At 40.5% G+C, this 16613-nt stretch overlaps 1 protein-coding gene and 1 long non-coding RNA gene across 5 annotated transcripts in view; one reads left to right on the top strand and one right to left on the bottom strand.

The window, feature by feature from the left end:
• Window positions 1–13275, bottom strand: part of MDFIC (MyoD family inhibitor domain containing) — a 103870-nt gene extending 90595 nt beyond the window's left edge. Inside the window, exons 1-2 of one of the 4 annotated variants that reach the window (XM_081244985.1) lie at window positions 13151–13275; window positions 12400–12588 (exon numbers count right to left, since the gene is read on the bottom strand). In XM_081244985.1, coding sequence (XP_081101111.1) covers window positions 12400–12484 — 85 coding nt within the window. In that variant the 5' untranslated portion in view covers window positions 12485–12588; window positions 13151–13275. The other 3 variants (XM_081244987.1, XM_081244986.1, XM_081244988.1) reach the window with 3 other exon arrangements.
• On the top strand, window positions 12717–14699 carry LOC308623096. Its single transcript, XR_014016738.1, has 3 exons — window positions 12717–12751; window positions 13676–13831; window positions 14371–14699. It is a non-coding gene; the product is annotated as an uncharacterized lncRNA (long non-coding RNA).
• Window positions 14700–16613: the final 1914 nt, after the last annotated feature.

Below are 16613 nucleotides of genomic sequence, written 5' to 3'. Positions count from 1 at the left end.
ATCTCTATGTAAGAAACTGTGCTAGAAATCTGTTTCCAGACTGAATATAAGGAAAACTATTCCTTCCTCTGAGAAGCTATATGTTATTTTTTTTTCCTTATGGACAATGAAAATCATATGAGGGAAAAATGTTTTCTTTTTGCCTCAACTTTGCAGACAAAACTGAGTAACCGGGTTGGACCCTACAGCTATACCTGTACATTTCTATTTTCCCTCAGGTTTGTATCTCTTGGGCTACCCATACTTCCCATTATTCTGTTTGAATCTCTTTTTAAAAATGTACTCCTATAAGTTACCTCAAATGTTCTTTTGAACTAGGCAGAGGTAAGTGTAAAATGCACGAGCCAATCATCAAGTACATTGGTCTACTTGTTATCCGTACTTTATATGCTTACTTTGCGAAGAACTAATATAAATGATGGTCCTTGGCGGATATCCTTATAAAACCTCATAAAACTTAATCAGTATACAATACACTTAGTTCTTATAGAAAGGAGCATTAGCAACTTTCTTCATGCTTAAAATTTAGGACTGTTGCATGTTAGATCTACTTCAATTAAATATTTGATTTTAATCTATGGTAAATCATTTAAGATCTACATAATACGTATATTCTTACTGCTATGCAATCTATATTCATACCTCCTTTATCTGTAAGCTTTAAACCATTTCATTTTTACTCTTCCATTCAAATACCAGCATTATCTCAGATCATCTATGTGTATTCCGGATTATGAAATCTCAAGTAATCTGAGACTAAAATATCTGGGAAAAGTTTAAAAAAAAAAAAATCTGGATCTCTATTTCCCAGAGGCTAAGAACATGTGGAAATCTACAAATGTTTCCCAAATGTAACCTTTAAAAACCAAAGATAAGGCAGCTTTCAGGAAGACCTGAGGTTCTGGATTTTACTTCTTCACTGATCCAAAAAAAGAAAAATAAACAAACAAAAATCTCTCAAGCTTAATGACCTTTAAGAAACACTGCAAAACCTACCTGCTTAGCCTAATGTTCTAACACAGATTAAAATCTCATTGTCCAAAACAACATTTTAAGATAACCAAAGCATTTTTAACAGATGAATGAGCATATGCACAAAATTTCATAATTTTATAGGTTATTATATAATAAGATATACTATGTTTGTTGAATGAATTAAATGCTTAAATCAATTTAATCAACTAATCGTTATTACCATTACTTTGAAAAATAATAGCAAAATCTAAATTCACTACTTCAAAGGGCTTCTTATGCATTTAGAAGCTTATGGTGTGTTTCGATTCAAAAGAATGAGAAAAATGACATTGACTCAACTAGTTTACAGGTTGGGGGTGAGTAGAGAACAACAGGTTTTATACACAGCAAAGGGGAAAACAATTACAAAAAAATTACATGAATATGCAATTGAATACAGATATGCAAATGAATAGGTGTAAAATGCAGCAGTAGTGCAAATAATCTCTCAATAATCTGGGCTCTAAATAAATGGGGGGAGAAAGAATTAGACACTTTCCATTAAAAAAAAAAAGTAGTGGGGAGGTTAGATAAAGGCACGGTGGTGCAGGGGACCAGGACACATTATCTCAGTCATCTTAAATGTCCTGCACCTCTTACATCTAAATCTAAAGTTCCTCACCCTAAAAATGTATTTTCAGGATAACTGACCCCTGACTCCTGCCTTCTCAGATACAAGTTCAATTGTGTTATTTCTACCAGCAAATATACTCATATTAAAGCCAAACTCTCATAGGCTCATGGAATTTGGAGTGACATGGGCTTATAAAGATCTCTTAGCCCAACCTGAAAACATGAATTCAGTTCAAAACAATCAACATCCAGCATCGCCAGGAATAAGCCAAGGAGAGTAGGCATGAATACTTCCAGGGATAGGGAAACAGCCTCAGAAGACAGCTTACTTCAACTTAGGATGCCTTAATTATTCAAAGACTTCTCCACAATTGTCTAAATTCTACTTATAATTTTCACTGATTCATCATATTTTGCTCTTTGCAATCAAAACCTAATCTTCCCTCTTCCATATTCTATCCACTTTTATAAGCACGATAGTCTTCTTACTCTTATCTAAAAAGCTATCATGAAAGAATTTGCCTTACTGACTGTTGAAATCCAGATACCATATCTATAGCAGTTCCCCTACTCAGCAGTCAGTTAACCCTGTTACAATATAAAAAGGAATTGAGGATATTACCTTCTTCCCCTTTTTTAAAATAAGGGTACACACCCATCTTTAGTTTTTTAGCATCATCATTATTCTAAGTGCCACAATTTTTAAAACTTTTCTGTTACCTCTCAGTTAAACTGAGTGATTTTATCAAGAACATTTTCTGCCCCAAGCTCTCTGGTTAAGGAATAAACCCTTATTTAGCACTATTACAAGAAGGAAGGCCAATGGAAGTCAAAAGTGAACCAAAGGAAGTTGTTTAATTTGTAAAGGCATTTCAAAGCTATGATTTGAGCCTGATCTTGAAATAAATGAGAGAGGATGGAGAAGAGCATTTCAAATAGTGGTGAAGCCACAAATAATAAGAGAATTTGCAGTATACTGAAATTGATTTCTTGGACTTCAGAATGACAGATATGAATTAGAAGTCAGAGGATGCTTCCTCTCTGGTAATTCTCCTAAAGGACAAAACCAGGAGCCTCTCATTTAATTCACCAACACAGCCTCTGACCTTCTGGACCATCTCTTTGGGGCACTGCCTACTTTAAATTCTCCTTTAAGACCACCAACCCATTTTGGCTTTACAACCTCTGCAATCTCATTAACTTCCACAGTTTCAGTCACCTCCAGGAGGATAACCTGTAGATCCATTACCTTCACCCTGATTCCTGCCCTGACCTGTAGATTTGGAGTTTCAACTCTACACGACTACATCTTTAGCAATTTAAACTTAACATTTCCCAAAATTCATCACCACTTCTCTTCAGTCCCCGCCTATTTCTCCAACTATAGTCTGTATATTGGTCAATGGTATCCATGGAATCACTTTTAGCTCTCTATTTTCCCCCTTATTTCCCCGGCCCCAACAATCAATTACCAGACCCTGCTAGTTACAGCATCCCAATTTCTCTTAAATCTATACTTTCTCGCCCATACCCACTACCAGGGCCTCCCATCTTTTTCTGCTCCAACCAGAAATATTTTTCTAACCCAAAGATTGAACATGCTACTCCTTGGCTCAGTAAGAATTAAATTCATTTTGCATATGGATGAAAAACTGATAGTTTTTTAACATTGTACATATTTTAAGGTTGTAAAGTCCTACATCTTTCCCATGTTCCATAATTTCACCTTGTATCTCAGTAAGAAATAAAGACTAAAACCTCTCAAAAAATTTTCCTAAAATCCTGCATGTTGCTTGGATGATGTGATGGAAAAAATAAGAACAGGATAGGCCTATATTCATAGAGACCCAGAAGATTACAGACTGATCCCCTATGAAAAAGCGTAGGAGGACCATCTCTTGGAGTAGAGAAAGTGAGGAGAGGAAGCGTGTTCCCTTGCCCTCTGCCACCTGCCTTCAGAGGGCTTGTCACCTGCTCAACCACAAGGTGCCTTATTTTTGGTGCTCAACTCTGCATAATCCAAACCAAGAAGACCTACAAACTGTGCCTTCTTCAGCTGGGGTCACTCACAGCCCAACCCAGACAAAACTGACTCGTTATTCTGAGATTTGCTCTCAACCTTAAGAAGCCAGAACTGTACCAGTAAGCTGGCAACTGCCCATAAACTCATCTGTCACATGGTACTTGTCGTAATCTTGAATTGATATTTAGACAAGGGATTACAATTTAATTTGGCACACATGTAAACATCATCCTCTCTCTCACCTAGTTTACAAATTCCTTCTGGGCAGAACTATGTGTTATACATTTTCAATCATCACGGGATTTTCTACATAGTAGGCACACAAGAAATATTTGTTGACAGGGTTTCCTGTTCAAATATGTCGATATATTTGATAAAATATATGTGCTAGCGTGAAAATGTATTTCAGACTTTATTCCTGAAACTACTTAAAAATTTGGCATAAAAGCACATGCATATGAATCATCTTACTTCAGATCATGTGGGTGTGAATCTGAAAACAGAAGTGGACTGCAAGTAGAAACCACAAACAAAATTAATGTTAAAATAACTCTGTAGTTCCTACCTAGTGAACTCTGAGCAATTAGAACCTATTAAATACAACTCAGCTTCAAAAACTTACAGTAAAAATGCTTACCTCCTTCAGAATGCGTATGCTAATGTCAAAAGAAAATATGAAAAGTTTAAGTAACTTCAGTACAGTGTTAATGGCAAGAGGGAGAGGAGGGGGAAGAAGACAGACACAGAGAAAACAAGGTAAAGACAGAGAGAGAAAATCATCTAAAACCCAGGACTGATGAAGATAGCAGAAAGGGCTGCAGCATCTTTTATCTGCTCCAATGAATCACCAAAGTTCAACTATCCAAACATCTAGACTCTAGCCAGCGCAGAATCAATCCCCCCTTAATAAAAATTGAGTAAAGATTTTTCGGAATAGAAACATAAAAATCACATCCCATGCCTTTATACAATAGAATAATTACATTGACTCAGAAAAACAATTTGTTTGAATTGTTTTCCTCCTCTGTTTGTTGTTGTTCTAACTAATTTTCCATTTGCAAATGGCCTAACTTTAGACTGTGACAATTTATGTGTTTCCTTTTCCCCAAAATCTTTTATTATAAAAATATAATGCTAGTAAAATAATTGCACACTTTTATTAGAACTTTCCATGAAATCACCTCACCAAGATCCAGGAAATGAGGTTCAAAGAAACAGGAAAGGCTCTTACACACCCAAAAATTCCACAGCTTCCCCAGTAGCCCTGTAAAGATCACTCAGTTATGTATACTAAATCCTTGTATGTGAACTGACCAAACAAGGCCAACAGGCATGATTCTTCCTGGCCAGAAATCATAGCCTTCTAATTGCACTGCTGGTCTCTCCAGCTCCCCATACAGCCTGGAACACAAGATCAGCTGGTACAAAGACACTCTTCCCACACATGCCTAATCCTCCTCCCTTGCCCCAGCCCCTCCACTGCTTCCATTCTGCCAACTTCCAACCCTATGCTAATACAAAAACTCCATTCTATCTGCTTCTATTCCCAAGGTCCCGAATGCTTCTTGCTGAGAAAGGCAATCAACCATGCTGACCGTGTCCACTAAAAATTCATGCCATTCATTCTTTGTTAAGCCCTCAGTGTTACTGAGCAGTCCTTTTGTTTGCCCCAGATTGACTCCCTCTTGAATTCTTCATTCTTCCTAATCTTTTCTACACATCTCAAATTTCTTGACTCATCCTAACACCTCCCCTTGCTCTCAGCAAATGTTACATCTATTTTGCTGAGAACATGTAGGCCTTCAATAATCCTTTCTCACATGAAATTTTCTCTAGATGATCACTCATCCTTTTCTCCCATCCCCATCTCAAAGGGGAACATTCCCAACTTTCCTAAGACTGATCTCATCATCTCCTTCCTTCCTACAATTTTACTCTTTCAATTACTAACACCCACTGCAGCACGGCTCCACCCCATTCTCTTTCATCTTTTCTCTCTCTATCCCCTGGTTTTCTTTCCATGAGTGTGTGGTGGACATGCTCAAAATCCGCCCATCCAAAAGGAGCCTTCTATACTCCCTGCTTCTCCCTTAACAAACCAGAACTCTTCTCATCTTCCATGACCTCTAAACACCTGACACTCCTGTGACCAATCCTTATGGACTCTCTTTCTGTATTCTTTTCCTTCTCCTCCCAAAAGGGCAGCCGTTCTCCCAAGTCTGCCTTCAGTCCTCTCTCTCTCACTCTTGTGCCCATCCATCAGCTACTTGGTGGTGAACTCTTAGTCCATGCACCTGACCCTCACCACTCTCCTAGTAACAAATTCTCTTTTTCAGTGGCCTACTGGCTTATCCTGGCTTAAGGATAAGTTCCATGGAACCAACATGATCAAAAGAAGACTCAACAGCTCCTCCCATGTTTCCACTCAGGCTAAAAAGCAAACCTGTGGATTACCTTAAATTTCTACCTTTCCACCATCTCCCATATTAAATATTTTGCCCAACCACATCAATTCCATTGAACAAAATTTGGACATTGTGCCTGGCTTTAGGAGATTTGAAAATGAATAAGTAAAAATCAATGCCCTGAACAATTTCTCACAGCAAGATAGAGCTCTGTCCTACCTTTGCTATCGTTCTTAAATCCATAGTCTCAATTCTACACCCACTGGTACAGCCCTAGGTCCTCTTATCTTTTGCCAGGCTATTATAGTAGCCTCCTGGAAAATCACTGCCTGCACTCATGCCTCTCCCTCCAAAATCATCCTTTGAACTGCCACCAGATTAATTTTCCTAAAAACACCAATTTGGTCCTATCCTTACCCTTATCAAGAACTTTCAATGGCTCTATTGCCTACAGAAAGGATATACCAATTCCTCGGCAAGAAAATCAGGGCCCTCCTCAAAATTACTTTAGCTTATCTTTACAACTTTACCTTTTTCTCAGCTCCGTAATGCAGCTCACACAATGGTCTTAGTGAAGTCCTCCACATCCTGTAACAGTCCCTTCCAAGTCTTGCTTTTCACATCCATGTCCACAAAGGCGAGTTTGACTATGCTTCTTAGTCCAACTCAAATCAAAAGTTTCCTCTGAGGTTTTTCCAAATGCCCCAGCTAGAGATGCTTTCTCCCTCCCATGTTCTGCCATCATTTTCTTTGTGCCTCTGTTATAACCTTTCCATCTACCTTATATTATAGGTATGTGTAAACTTATTTATTCCTCCCATCACCCTGCACGTCCCAGATTTCATTCATCAATGTATTTCTCTCTGTATCTGTCATATAGCATCATATCTATCTATCTATCTATAGATAGATAGATATGATGGAACATTCACAGAGCACCTGAGTAAGGCAGAAATAAATGATGTGAAGACAAACAAAAAGGCTATGGTAGAGATGAAAATTGGTATTAAAAATTTATCCTCTATACAAGTATTCTGAATTATAAACACAAACATATAAATGCTTTCCCTAGTCTCATCCTCCACCCTGACCCCCAAACTGATGCTGTTCATTGCCTTTTGCTGCCATGACTCACACTTGTTCTGGACAGCAATCAAGCCCTCCATTTACCCAATCATTTATTCCACAAATATATACTAGGGCCTACTTCAGGGTAAGCAGTGCTCCCTCTCTCAAGATTTGTGCCATCATCTTGTTTCTTAACATGGTCCCCTCCAGCTCAGTTCATACCATGCTATCCCTTAGAACTTTATTCACAGTTCTCAACTCAAACACTTCAACCTCTCCACACATTTTTTAGTCGTACCTTTTTAAACCACTTCCTTCCTCCCTCCCCTTAGTTTTTTCCCAGTTACATCCTCCTCTTATGCATTTGATTCTTTTACTTAGCAGAAGGAAAATGACTATGCCTAGCTGATAAGGCTTGCACTTCTCTAACTAAACTTGTAAAATGAACATTAGTTCCTTTAGGCATAAAAAGAATTGGGAATATAAAGTCCAAGGTGCTTGAAAATGCCCCCAAGTCCTCTTCCAAATCTAGACAAGTTTCCTTATAGTTTTCCAATTAAGGCTGTTCTTTCTCAAGCATCTGTATTCAAAATGTTTCACTCAATTTTGTTCTTGGTTATTTGTATGTGGTTGCCAGAATCATAAGAGTATGTTCTCTACAATTTATCACTGTAAATATATAAAATTTAATAAAATTTTCAACAATCTTTTGAGATTATGGAGGTAAACCTAAGTTATCATTCTGTTTCTATGAGCAAAGATAATCCAGATTCCAAAAATCCAATTTACAAGTGAATACAGCTCACATGCAAATTAGGGACTTCTTTCCTTATTATTGCATAATGCTGGGATCCTCAGAGAGAAGTGTAGGGTGGTGGGACAAAAATGTCTACTGAGGTGGGCAGAAGAAAGTATTAAAAGATCTATTTATTTACTTATTTTTATCTCATCCTTTTAAATTTTTATTCATATATTTCTTTTCTAATATTCACAATATAACTGTACTATAGTACATATAATCTTGACAGGAAACATTTTTGAGGATGAATACTCAGGCCTAGTTTTATTAATTGGGATATGGGATAAAAATGCTGGCAAGCTCTAAGAGATGGTACACGTGGAGTGATATGATTTAAAGTTTGGAATTTGAAAAGGGGACTTTTCTCAAGATTTTTTTAAGGCTTTCTACCAAATATATATATATATATATATATATATGGTATGTCTTTCTACAGATAAAAGCCTCTAAAAACAATGATTCTCAACTAGAGATAAAGAGCACCTGGAGCTTGTTAAAAATGCAGATTCTTGAGTCTTACTCTCAAGATGCTGATTCTGTAACTCTGGAGTGGAGCCAAAGATGTCAGTAGCCTTGAGAGACTAGGATAGCAAGTCAACACCATCGACATTCTGGGCCAGATAATTCTTTGTTGCGAGGCGCTGCCCTGTCCTGTGCATTGTCAGATGTTTAGTGTTATCCCTGGCCTCCACCCACTACATCCCCAGAGCAGCCACCCCCACCCCTGTTACGACCACCAAACATGTCTTGAGAGGTTGCCAAATGTCTCCTGGAAGGCACTATCGTCCCCGATCATTGAGGACCAGAGATAGAAGCTGCCCAAAGATGACACACTTTGAGAAATGCCATTCTTAATCAAAAGGATAAAACGATATGATAAAAGTTGAAGAATATGGATATTACGAGCATACGTGGTATAATTGAAATAAACAGGCTTCCCATACAGGAAACCTGATTAGCCACTATAAATTCCTGACAAATCAGCTAAGCTTCTAAGTCAAAGCTCTTCTTGTGTAATTTCAACTTGAACATCTTCTCCCTAGCTTCTATTTTAAATTATTTTTAATTAACTTTAGTGGCGTTTTGCATCCTGCTATGAAAAGTCCGCCTAATAGTCTCAGAGGACTCTCCCAAGAGAGAAGAGTGCAGTAAATCACACATTATCACATTAAAGAATATTCCAGCACACAGTCCAACAGTCTAGATCTTGGCAAATGCAATGGGGGAGGGAGGGGGGCTGCAGGGGCCGGAACAGGCTCAAGCGATTCGCAGTATCCAAAGCTGATTATCTTCAATTCATCCATCCACAGGAAAAAAGCTGTATTCATTCTCTACTTCAACCACATTTACCACAAAACACCCTGATTTCTACTGTGTATGAGACCTTGGGCAAGTCACTTAAAGTCTCTGGGCATCCCTTCTAGAAAGTGAGCCAGTTAGACTAAGTTATTTCTGAAGATCCTTCTAGTTACAAGTCACAAATATGGAAGCACTTAATCAAAAGGCTCTTTCAACCACATGGATTCTAATAACTTTTGCACAAAAAAGCAAATACCTATCAGGGTTGATAACACAATGAATTTTAAGATGCTTGATCCAAAAAAGAAAAAAATGAGAATTAGGTGAACTCCCTATACAAGATCCATTCTCTCTTAAAACAAAAATAAGTTTGGCCCAAACTGTCCTTCACCTATCGAGACACTTATACACGTACTTTGCTTGAGAAGGTAAATCAAGTCAATCTTTCAGAAGTTCATCATAAACAGGGAAATGGTTTTAAATCACAGGTTTACTTTCTATTTTCTATAATAGAGATCACAAATCAGCTGCATACAGGCCATTTCCAGCCTGCAGGTGTGGTTGTTTCGTTTGGCCTGGATAAAAAATTGAATTTAATTAGTTGCCAACTTTTAAAAAGGGAGCAATGATACATAAAACTCCATATTTCCAGTATCTCTTGAAATACCGGAAGATATTAACCCAAATGGCAACAATGAGCTGCAGCTGAGAAGTACCATCTCCTGGGCCTGAGCTCTACAGTAGTCCACAGTCCCCACTGCTCCCTACCTTCCCACACCCATTCTGGTTCCCTCTGACAGCCTGGGGCATATGAGCTTAAGTCCTTGATCTGTGACAATTTTCAGAATGCACAAATAAGATTTTTAATGCTTTCAATACGAAAATCTTTCACAACTATGAATGCTGATAAGGAGAATGTACTACACTGTAGGTGTCTAACTAACCACCTGAAAGAACATAGAAATTCTAGATTTGATGGGGAGTTCAGACTAGAGACCCCCTAAAATTACTTTCATCTTTAACTTCCTATGCCTTTGGTTAGTAGTATAGATAGTGCATCACAACACAGTAATATATGTATAGATTATATCGTATGTCTTTATGTGATATAATATGTGTATATATATGCACATACATATTAATACACATATATATTGTACTTTGTTTGCAGGGGAAGACTTGATCTTATCCTCCCCCTTCATGAAAAGACATTTTCTGTTAACTTTCGTAGAACATTCCATTTTTCTCACTGATTTTAATATATAAAATTTTTAAATTAGGTTTCTATTAACTAAGCAGCCTTATCTTACCAGAGTACTATTCAACTATTATTCTGAAAAGATGATCAATAACCCAAGGGCAGAAGGATGAGGATGAAAGAACTCGAGCAAGAGCTTAAGAGGAGAGTGGCTCGCAGGCAAAGTTTCTTCACTAACTGTCTTTACCAATAAAACCACCCTAACCATGGCGGCTACATCTTGAAGGTTTCTCCCTACCCACTTGCTCCAAAACTTTTTTTCTTTCAGCTCATGAAATCTGCTTGTTTGAGACACAATCTTTTAACAAGATTCTGAGGTTTTTCTTTTTTAAAAACTCAACTTTATATTACATTTACAATTAAACTGATGCCTACTTAGAGGATGTGGTGAGTCAAGGTTAAACTACTAAAAAAAAAAATGTTGCTGAGGTTAAGTCAATTTTCAGGTAAAACATAACCCAAGAGTTTCCACACTGATAATGTGTTGTATGTAGTCCACATTCTCCTTCAGACCATTCTAGATGCCGGCTTCTTAAAGTCAGATCATGTGATACCTTACAGCATTACATCTGTACAGTGCATTATCACTGCAACTTCTACTGACTTAAAAAATGTGTATTATTAAAGTTGGACATTGTAGATATCACTAGCTCTAAATCAATTGTTTTTCTAGTGGGTTTGAGGTTGATTCTTGGCATAAGCATTTGTTAACAATAGTGATGAACACCTCAAGTGTGAACCTAAACATCCCATCAAGGAGTCGATATGACTACTGAGGGCATGCCTAATGACAAGAAAATGATTGCCTTGGCAATACAGTGTGAGGAACATGGGTTGCTTCTGGGAAAACGTGTTTACCATTCTAGTTCTGATTTTCTCTGTTTAGAAAAAATGATTCACTGTTTAGAAGCAAAAAAAAATGATAAACATAATTCAATTTAACAGCCCTTGAATTCCACATTTTAATTTAGCCATGGATGTTTTCTGCTTTTACCTATTGTGGGTTCGACATTCACTTCTTCTTTTCCACTTTTTACTGCCTTAACAAAAAGAATCCCAAGAAGCTCATTACATTATTGCTAAAGGGGGCGGGGGCGGGGGGCGTGTATCAGATAGACTTAAAATCAAGAGAAAAAGTAAAATAGGTTTTGGAGCCCTGGAAAATTATTTAGTTTGTATCAGTGTCAGAACTCTTTAAATCAGAACCACCCTAAGAGGAAAATACATCAGGAGATTAAGATCCTTGCTCTCTGTCACCAATGAAAAGTATGTTACCTTCAAGAGAAAAAAGATACTGTTTGACTTGTTAATAAGCTTATTGTGGAATTCTCCCCAGAAACAGAAGTATTTTCTTTACAGGCTGAATGTGTTTACGCTTTGGAGGAACACAAAGGGCTAATTCATTCTAGAAAAGCATTTCTTTTGAAGCCTGTGTATTTCAAAACAAAAACAGTTATTGAAAACGTATGCATGAGCCATCCCAAAGCAATTGGTCACAGAAACCTGGATTATCAGAGTTGCAGACGAGCCCACAAGAAACAGAAAGATGAAGGGAGAGTGCAGGCTTGTTCAGAAAGCAGCGGCAGTCCTTGATCTGACGAAGGCACAGAACTGAAGAGAAGTAGTGGGGAAGTGCTTCAGAGCCCACACTGTCGGGTCTTAGGCCCTGAAATGCATATGCTTAAGAAAGCAGCGATCCTGCCATCCTGTTTCTCCGCAGCCAAAGGAAGGGGGGAGTGGAGGGACCAACGGATCCCGCCCTCTTATCCGGTTGTTGATCTAGGGCTGCAATGCTGGAGAACTTGCTTGAGTAATGCTAACTATGCAAAAGTTCACAAGGACGAGATCGGCTCGGTCCTCGCACCAAGTCCCCCCACACAGACCCCCAGCAGTCAATGTGCGAACACATTTGAAAATGCAACAATGACAAAGGAGCTTGCAACTTGCAAGCGACACTCACCCTGGGCCGCGCCGCCCAGCCGGCCACCGCCCGCCTCGGCCCCGAGCTGGGGCCCGGGAGCGGGGTCTTCACCTGCGCCGGACATGGGCCGCTTCACGGAGCCCTCGCCGCGCCTCCGCCTAGCTCGCCGCCCTGCGGGTCGGACGCACTAAGGGCTCGGAGATGTTGGGTGCAGGCAACTGACCGCTTCTGGCGGGGATTAAAAAACAAAAAAAAAAGTGTTTTGAGAGAAGAGCTCACCACCCCTGCAGGACATTCCCTCCCCCTCTGCTTCCCTCCCCCCAAACCCCACCCCGGGGAAGTTTTGACTTGAAACCCGGGAGGAAAACTGTTACCCAGCAAGTTGACAGCAGTGAGTCCTAGGGGGTCGAAGGGGGGCGGGGGTACCCAAGGGGGAGAGGCTGGGAGATCGGATTTGGGATCAGAACCCATCCTCCTCCCGCCCGGGGGACCGCCACCTACCTCGGCATCCCCCCAACTCACTCAAAGCCCCTTCCTCCTCCTCCTCTTCCGCCTCGGAAAGTTAGCGAGGCTCCGGCAGGGCCGTGGGTCGCGCTGGCCCGCCGGCGGCCACCCCTGGGTGTCCCTCCCCTCCTCCCTCCCGCTCAGCGCACACCACCGCAGTGGCGGCAACGGCGGCAGCCGCCGCTCCTCTGCTCGGCGCTCTCCGCCTCCTCTTTCCAGCCAGCTCAGCCCCGCTGGCTCCCCTCCGAGCGGGACTCTCTCCCCTCTAACTCTCTTTCCCCCTTACAGCGCGCCTATACTCCAGAAACACTTCTCCCTCTGTGGCTCCTTTTCATCATATCCGGGTCGGGGAGGCCTCGAACTCTTGGCTCTCGGCCCCGAGGCTGGGGGCGGCGCGACCCGGGCTCGGCCGCAGGCTCCCTAGCGCCCGGCTCTGTCTGGGTCAGGAGGCCAAAGCCCTACAGGGCTGGCGCTGGGGAGGACGCCGGTGCGGGGGGAAAGGAGGGAGCAGGCTCTCCCCTGGCTGCCCCAGAGTGCCCCCCACCCAGAGAGTCACCGCATCCCCTCTTCCTACTCCTCTTCCCAGCCCTGCCTCAGACCCACTGACGTTCTGGGGATGCCCTGAGGAAAGTAGAAGCCTTTAGGGTGAACAATGCAAAACGAAAAAAGTATCAGACTTTCCTGGTGGAATACAGTAAGGGTGGTTTTGAAACCTTGACCCCTAGCTGAGTGTTTAATCTCTTCATCTCTGACTCTAAAGTAACCTTTATTGTGTTTTTCAGTTCTTTCTTTCTTTGTATTGGTCAAACAGGATCCCGGATGAGGAACTGCAACTTCTTTTGCAGTTGCATGAAGTCCCTGGAGGCATCCAGGCAGGCAAGGGTGACACCCTTGAGGATGCACTGGCCCAGGGCCTCAGGCCCAGCCTATTACAGGCGGAATGCCTCCCCCACAGATGACTTATGTGGTGAGATAAACTTGTGGTCGGAAGTAAAAAGCTGATCAACTCTCCATTTATAAAGGAGATGATCCGATTGCTATTTAATCTGATGAGCCAAGAATAACAAGTATAAACTAATTTGCAGATGTAAAGTATTTCAGATAACTTTTGCTCTTTACTTCATTGTGAATGAAATGCAAAATTTGTAGAAAGCTAGAACAAACTCATTCTCTGACTTTCTAGGACAAAAGTAATGAAAATAATGTTCTCAAAATTGGAGAAAATGTACTTTGGATACATCTTCCTTCCAGGGGTATCAGTAATATCCCAGGAATTTCATATCTTCAAAAAATCAACTGGAATTGATTCCAATCGACTGAGAAGTCCTATTTCTTACCTTTAAAGAATTGGTGCAACCAAACTTACTTTCAAGTAAACCTGAAAAACACAGCCTTTGAAGTTTCTGCTGACAGTTATTCAGACCATATTCTGCCCCAAAAGACAAATGACATTTTGCCCAATGACCTGTGACTAACAAATGCCTTTTTCTTTTTTTTTCAATTTAGAGATTTCAGGAATGGTGTGTATAAAAGTGCCTTAACTCTCTGAAAACTTGTCTGGGGGCCTGGACTATTTGGAATCTGCTTGATGAAAACAGATCAATTCTGATCTGCATTACCATTAGAGAGCAAACATTTGAGGAAGCTTCATGCCTAGATACTATTTTATCCCTATTTTATATATTGCCCTGCCTTTTTAAAAAATGTACCCTCACTAAGATGTTAAACTCCACGAATATTTAAGAAATTACAGCACTCTTCTAGAAAGTCATAGTCAGCGGTAAATATTTGTTAATTTAATTTCACACAGTACTTAATGTTGCACACAAGGTCGGTGATTCAATAAATACTCCTTGAATTAAATTTAAACATCTTACTCTTTAACAGTGAAGAAATAAGATTCAAATAAAAATATTAGGAACAAATGAGAGTCTGTGTGGTAGAATCACCGAGACGGTCAAATGCTATATCTTGCTCAGCAAAACTTGGAGCAAGTTAGTCAATCTCTCTATGCCTTGGTTGCTTCATAAGTGAGAATGATAAAAGAAACTCTTCACAGGGTCCCATAAGGACTAAATAAGATAATTTTCAGAAGGACATCAGCTATGAGGAAAGGTACTCAAAAATATTAACTATTATTATTGTTCAGCAGAAGCATTTTGATGGGTAGTGTTGAACATGGCATAATGACAATATCACAAGGGCCACATCAAAATACCAGGTAACCGTGCCTGGCATACATGTGCAATCTATACTTTACACAAATTATCTCAAAGACTTCTGACATCAGCCCTACCAGTACCTTGCCAGGATTACACTGCTAGGATTTATAGCTCAAGTCTGTCTGACTGAAAGCCTATCTTGTGTCTTTAGGTAAACTCAGGTCTTCCTTCTAGGAGCACCTAGAAGTCCATAAGCTTAGTATTTGATAAACCAGCAATTAAGTGTGGGATCCTAAGTGTTCCCCAGGCTGTCCATTTACCCCATCCTTTGCTGTATTTCAGTCCTTCTGACTCATCACTTAGCTCGGTTCCTGAAGAGCACTCCAGTGCCCTCATCCTCTCATTCTTTTATTCAACAAATATGTATGGAAGTGGGAGGCACTGTCATGGGTGCTGGGGATGCAGCAGTGAAGATGATCAACATGGCCACTGCCTTCATGGAACTCAGTCTAGAAGGAAATATGGACACACAACCACTTAACAACAGTCGCTGAATGGGATGGCAGGGAAAGTTCTGGAATGCCATGATAATTCTTTTTTGCAGGGAGATACAGTTTGGTCTAGGAATCAGCGAAAAGTTTCTGGAAAAAGTTATGTCTCTCCTGGAAGCAGAAGAAGAAATTGATAAGAGAAAAGACCGGTCTAGGCAGTGTGGGTGCAAGTGCAGAGGTTTGAGGGCAGCCTAGCATCAATGAAGAACTGAAAGAAGTCCAGTATAAGAGGATAACCCAAGGCGAGGGGGAGAGAGATGGAAGTTGAAGAGAAGAGTAGAGGTCTTAGCAACTTTGAACAAGGAGGATATATTTTCCAAATGTCTATTTATAAAAGCCACTCTGGTATAATATGTAAAATGATTTGGAGGCACTGAGATTGGAGCTCGGAAGTCCAATTAGGAGGCAAGGGATGATGATAGAAGTGGGAATGGAGCCAAATAGGCTGAGATAAAGGATAAGGAAGCTAGAGGAATCAAGGGTGACTTCCAGTTTTCTGCATCTTGATGAATGGGGGTAATAGTACCTACAGAGATGGAAACATTCAGGAGAAGCAGGTGTGGGGAAAAGCTGCTGAGTTAGTCATGTGGATGATGTAGTGTCTGAGAAACCTGTGAAATGGCTCATTGGAACCATCCAGTAGGCTGCTGGATAGGTGTCTGGAATACAAGCACATAGATGGCATTTCCTGGCAAGGATGTCCTGAGTACCCAAGGTGGGCATGCTGTGTAAGAACAGAAGGCCTAAAACACAGCTGTGCCCTGAAACTCAAACCAAATGTGTCCTTACTGGCCCCTCTCCGTTTCTCCACACCATTCTCAATGCAGTAATACTTTTATCTGACTAGCTTCGAGAATCACCATTATTTAGTACTACTACTGCCTGTGCCCCTCCACCAGCCCAGATGCCCCAGGTGTATCACCTGATGGTCCTGATTAAACCGGATGTGATCATGTCTCAAACTCCAGTCATCTTGATAGATGGAAACCTTCCCTGGGGACCAGCCTTCCTTTAGAATTAAATACTCTAGCTCTGG

Source organism: Mesoplodon bidens, assembly GCF_964165515.1.
Source record: "Mesoplodon bidens genome assembly, chromosome: 9".
NCBI classification, from domain to species: Eukaryota; Metazoa; Chordata; class Mammalia; order Artiodactyla; family Ziphiidae; genus Mesoplodon; species Mesoplodon bidens.
Note: the sequence above shows the minus strand (reverse complement) of the source record. Positions and strands in the feature narration are given on the sequence as shown.